This window comes from Triplophysa rosa, linkage group LG18 (genome assembly GCF_024868665.1).
Source record: "Triplophysa rosa linkage group LG18, Trosa_1v2, whole genome shotgun sequence".
Classification (NCBI taxonomy): Eukaryota; Metazoa; Chordata; class Actinopteri; order Cypriniformes; family Nemacheilidae; genus Triplophysa; species Triplophysa rosa.
The window spans coordinates 23,205,291-23,211,290 of NC_079907.1; the positions used below are offsets into that span (position 1 = coordinate 23,205,291).

Below are 6,000 nucleotides of genomic sequence, written 5' to 3' on the forward strand. Positions count from 1 at the left end.
GGCTTTCATGACAAATGGCTTTAATTTTGTGCGGCAGCGTCATCATATTTCACAGCAGCGCCGCAGTTCCGCGCGTTCACACACATGCAGAAAGCTGGTTGGATTCAGGCCGGATGTCAGCGGCCCATCTGTAAGTTATTTCTGAATCTTTGACAGACATTGAGCTGTTTGCAGCCGGACGGAGCCGCGGGTCTTTACTCGTCTTTACACATGTAATGTTGTCTTCAGAGCAGAAAATAAAGTGGAGTTGTCTGAGTAACTTGTGTAAGTGTGTGGCAGTGTGACATCGTTTCTAGTAGTTGTTGTTTAGGATTAACCTCTGTCTCTGCAGATGAATCAAACGTTATTACACCGGCTGAATGATGCTGAGATTTGATATGTCATGTATTTATTAGGTGTGTTACGCCTGCACACTGATGTGTGTTTGGCTTTATTTAAATATCTTTGAATGCGTCTCATGCAGCTGATCACTTATTCCCTTATGAAAAATGAACTGTGGTTTAACTATCGTAACCACATTGTTTTGATTTTATTTGTAGTAAAACCATAACCACACATTCATCACATCAACCCTAGTGTGTGTGACTGTGATATTTGTAGTAAAACCTGATGATAGTCAGTATATATATTATATTTTAGAGGGGGTTATGCTCATGACGTCACTGCAGTGTAACATTTTTAGTAAATGCAAATTAGGCCTGTCAAACGATTAATCGTGATTAATGGCATCCAGAATAAAAGTTTGTGTTTACATAATATATGTCTGTGTACTATGCATATTTATTTTGAATTTATAAAACCGTACATATAAGGGTCAAAGACGTTAAGATCAAAAGAAATTTACAAAAGTTAATTTATGTCCATAGAAAGCACATTAAATGTAAGTGAAACGTCTAATTTATGGTTTCAAGTTTTTGGAGAATAAAATGTCAAAATTGGGTTGAAGTAATGTAACATTGTCATTCATTGTAACACAATATTTATGTACAAATTCAAACAACATACTTATTCTGACTTGTACATATAAAAATATATAAAAGAATAAGGGAGCATATTACATTTTATTGCGCTTTAAATGAGTAAAAACGTATTCTTGACAAATGGGCAAAACCTAGGATAGTGGGGGGGAAAAAAGTAAAATTACAACAAATTAGCACTCGGGGTGAAAGTAATTAGTCTTTAATATGTCATATTGATTTTTGTCGCAAATATGCCCGACAAGATTGTTACACTGAATGACATTTTAGTGACCGTCTTCTGTAAATCGGAAAAAGTGTGATATCATTTTTTTGCTCAGAAAAACAAAAATGCAATTAAATTAAACAGAAAACTTTTTTAGTTTTTTAACAACAACAATTTAAAGCAGTATTACACTTTTTATGCTTAAACCACTTTTCGTCTTTGACCCATAAATGTATATAAAAAATAAAATATAAAAATGTATAACCATTTATCTAATTTCAGTTATTGGTAAAGATAAATAAATACATCTAAATATTTCCTAAACATACATGTATGTGTATGTTTTCTAAATACAAAATGAATATGCACAGTACACAGACATATACTATGTAAACACAAACTTTTATTCTCGTTTGACAGCCCTAATGTAAACATGTTTGTACATGTAAACAAATAACTATGAGCTATAATCACTTACTGTCATCTTAGCTGTTGTTTACTTACAGAGACAGACAGCAAATATGACATGGTATTAATAGAATCTCTGAGTGTTATTATAAACGGATAGAAGAATCTTGTGATTTGAGTTCTTCGAGATGATCAGTCTTAATCCTCAAATGAAGCTGTAATTTTCTTATGAACATTTAGTTGGTTTGAGTTTATAGATTTAAACATCTTAAATATTGTGAAGAGTGTAATTCAAGCGCATGCCAATAAGCAAGTTTGACAATCAGTGACTCTGGTTTAAAAAACAAATCCAGCGCATGAATGTGTTGTTTTAGCTTTACCACCCAGCCATAGTTTGTGCTCACATGAGTTAAATCGCTGAATATGAAAACTAGTTTGATGCTGGATTTAACTTTTAACCAGCATTAAAAAGACTTTCTCCTCTTCATGTTAGCAGGTCAATAATTAAATGGACATGCGAGCAGGTGTACAAATCTGTGTTGACCCGCTGAATTCTTGAGTTGACCTCTGAATCAGCGGAGTGAGACGCTCAGCGTGACGTCTGGACCCCTCCGCTCATATAATGCTGCTGCTTAAAGCCTCTTCATGTTAAAGAACAGAGAGGCCATTGTTAGGATGAAGCTTTTAAAGCCTTTGATTGATCTTACTCATAACATCACTTAATAATGCACGGGTAAATCTGTTCCTCGTTTCTCTTTTTGTTATTTACATTTACATTACACATAGTCATTTAGCAGACGCCTTTATCCAAAGCCACTTACAGATGAGGGAAACAATGGAAGCAATTGGAACAACATAAGGACAACAAAAAGCGTACGTGCAATAAAAGAAAACTGGTTTCATTCAAATTGAGTTTATACAGTGAAGCAATAAAGCAGGGAAGTTTGCTATGTCGCCGTCACCATTTACAGCCACTGTTTGACCCATTTGACTTTATATTGGCATTAAAACACACGCTGATAATACGCTGTATAATACGCAAATGTCCATTTGTCAATAATGAGCTGCGTAGACTCAAGAATATGCAAAATTATGAATAGATCCCGTAAACCATCCTTTAAGAAATCCTTTTAATTCGACCAAGAAAATATCCAGTTATACAATGCTGAAACATCAATTCTTTTGGTTGGTGGTCTTATTTTTCTGATGTTTGATTGCATAAAATCGATGATACATTTCTAGGTTTCATAAAATGCTGTGGCCCCCCTGGATCCGTCTCTCCAGTTTGAGAACCACTGATCTAGAGATCGGGAAGATAACAGGAAAATCTGTTTTTATTTCTCCTAAGCAATTTTAGAAAAAGCATCTGAGTCTCAATCGATACTTAAATGAAACCCATCACGTCTCCTGCTGAGCTGTGAGGAATAAGGTTTTTCTCTGACATGCATGACAATAGACATTTTTTGTTTCTAAATGTCTCTGTTTTTCTTTTCCTTGTTACACGTAAGCTTGCGTTTGATGTAGTTTAGTGTCACGCAAGCTGCATGTTTGTAATTCGGCCTCTACCTCAGAAGATGAATTTATGCCAAAATGTGATTGGCCGCATGACCTTGGATGTCAGAAACAAAAGCCTTACAGGGAGCATTTGATCTTCTCTTTATAAAGAAAACTAGAAGCCTATTATTTCTCTCTAACTATGTACAATTATATGGTTAATTGCATTTAATTGTTTGCATTTAGCATTTTTATTCCCTGCTGTCTGTAACTGTCAGAACAGACCTGCTGCAACCAATTTTTGGGTGGTGACCCCCGGCATCTTTAGACTGCAGTGATGCTGTATGTTGTTGTTGGAATGCACACATGCCCCCCCGCTGAGCATTAGAAGGAAATCATAGCCAGTGCCTTCATATCCTGCCATTAGCTGCTTTTATTAAAGCTTAACCCCCTGATTTTACATGGCTTGGTAACTTGCTTTTCATAGTGGAACGGTTAAGCGCGCTGAAGCCAAGTTTCATTTTTCTCCCATTATTCTGTGTGTGCGAGAGATAAAGTGTTTGCTTGACAGCGTGACAATAGAGTCTAGTGTATGGAAGCCAGACAAAAAAGCAAAAATGTTCTAGTTAAAGAGGACGTAATGAGACACGGCGTGTTCAGCAGAAAGCTCTCCTGCATGCAGATTCATCTGAAGACTGAAAGAAGAACTTGAGTTTGTCCGGTGACCTCCTGTAGCTTTTTCACTCGAGTTTATTGGAAACTGTGTCCAAACCACTGGCAGGAATAGTTGTGTGCATTTCCTCTGTGTGTTGTACACTGTATTCATTGTGTAAAATACGAACGCATCTGTTCCCCAGATTCCCCGTGTGTTATCCTGTGCCAGGTCACGAGCAAAGCCTTCGCTTCACTTTTAGAACGGAATAACTGCAGTCTGAACGAGCCACTTGGCACAGTCGCCTTGAAGCTTCAGTGCCGTGACGCATTACAATGAAACGGCATTCCAAATGACCACATGTACAGTAACAGAAGAATTATTCCCGTGTTCCAGTAAGACTTCCACGAGGTTCTGCTGGTGGTTTTATTTTAGACGTGGCTTGATTTAAAACTAGGCCTGTTCGGACTATGTGTCAACCATTATTGTGCCCTTAATGTTCCAGTCCCACGTCAGAAGTGAAGTGGCACATTTGACCTCTCCCTTTTTGCCTTTAATGTTGACAAATGTTATTGGTCAGAATTTTGTGCAGATATATTCATATGAGTATACAGTATATATCGATATAATTATAATAATGATCAAAATGATCACATTTAGTTTGGCAGGGTACTAAAAATATTTTAAATGTTTCAATTTCATTTCTTTTCTTACCTTTGATGCCTTGAAAATTATGTAACTGTCTAATATATACACTACTGGTCAAAAGTTTTGGACACTCGCTCACTTCTGTGTTCATATGTTTTCCACATTTGAAAATAATAATAAACTGATTGAAATTATGAAATAAAACAAAGGGAACCATGGGAATTGTGTTGCGACGAAAAATAAAAAGACATTAAAACAATAATTAATCATTCAAACATAATTTAGCGTCTTCGGTGTTGTCACCTTTTGATAGAATTTGTCTTTTTCTCAACTAGCTTCTTGAGGTTTCAACCTGCGGTGCTTTTTAAACGATATTAAAGGAGGTGTGAGCTCTTATTGGCTGTTCTTTCTTCATTCTTCAGTCAAAGTCATCCATTTCAAAAACATTTTCGTTTCAAAAACAAAATGTTAGTTTTGTCATGAAAAAACATGTATGTTTTGTCTGCTAAACTAATTCCCGACATTTAAGCATACTCCTTCAGACCAAACGTTTTTGTCCCAAATCTTTGTAAATGCTCACGGCATAAGTGAAGTGAATTAAGCCAATGGTTTTCTCATCCCCGTCTTCCATTGGTCGGCTAAACAGACAGTCCCGCCTCAAACTCACACCATTGGTCAACACAATGTTTTGAAAGAGTGAGAGTTTCAGAACAGCGTTTACACTTGTGGTGGAATTCGGATTTGGATACGAGACTTCTGATTGTGTGCATGAGAGAGGAGATATTTGAACATGGCAAAACTCAACACTTCACCTGTAACACCGGACGGACCGCGACGCCGGACTCACCGCGCCACATCCAGTGTGGACAAAATGTCAAATTATAACGGGCTCTAATGCGTTTCTTTTGTCGTGTCGCGTCCGGCGTAGACACGGTGTCAGAGCGTTTGAAGCACCTGTCCTGACTCATATACTGTGTTCCTCTCTACAGGATGAAGTCATCGCTGTTTCAGAGAAGGTCATCGTGAAGTTAGAGGATCTGGTGAAATGGACGGTGGCGGATTGGTCGTGTTGGAAGAAGGGTCTGCGGGCCATGCCCCTGAAACCCACCGTCCTGAAAGAGCTGGGCAAGAACGGTCAGAGAGAAGCGCTTCACAAATACAGAGAGTCCACCCTCAACAGCGGCCTCAACTTCAAGGACGTCCTGAAAGAGAAAACTGATCTCGGTGCGTAGCGCGATTTCCTAGTCCTCACATTTCTCTCTGTCAAATAACACCACAAACCTCACGGCTCCGTGTAGTAGTGACTCTTTCAGCCTGCGCAGTTGTGCTTTTAGCGCAGTTTAAGCTTAAGAAACACAATTGATGTTGGTCTGAGACGCGTTGTCTTGCTGCATACAGTACATGGTGTTGTACGACTGTATTCGCTGTGAGGAGACTTTGCGTCATATGTAATATGCAATACAATGTCATAGTGTTTGTTTGTTCTGCGTATAAAGCTGGTAAATCACACACGTCTACTTTTATTTATTTACATTTACAGTATTGACAGTGTTTCTCATGGTGCTGGCTTCTGCTCATGTAAATAATGTCACGTTTGATTAAAAGATTCTGTAGAA

The 6,000-nt window shown here is 37.8% G+C and overlaps 1 protein-coding gene across 2 annotated transcripts in view; it reads left to right on the forward strand.

Moving 5' to 3' along the window:
• The window catches only part of arid5b (AT-rich interaction domain 5B), a 76,668-nt gene that overhangs the window by 4,806 nt on the left and 65,862 nt on the right, over positions 1 to 6,000 (forward strand). For both annotated transcript variants that reach the window (XM_057357815.1, XM_057357816.1), the window contains one exon: positions 5,374 to 5,608. In XM_057357815.1, coding sequence (XP_057213798.1) covers positions 5,374 to 5,608 — 235 coding nt within the window. The remainder of the gene's footprint in view (positions 1 to 5,373; positions 5,609 to 6,000) is intronic.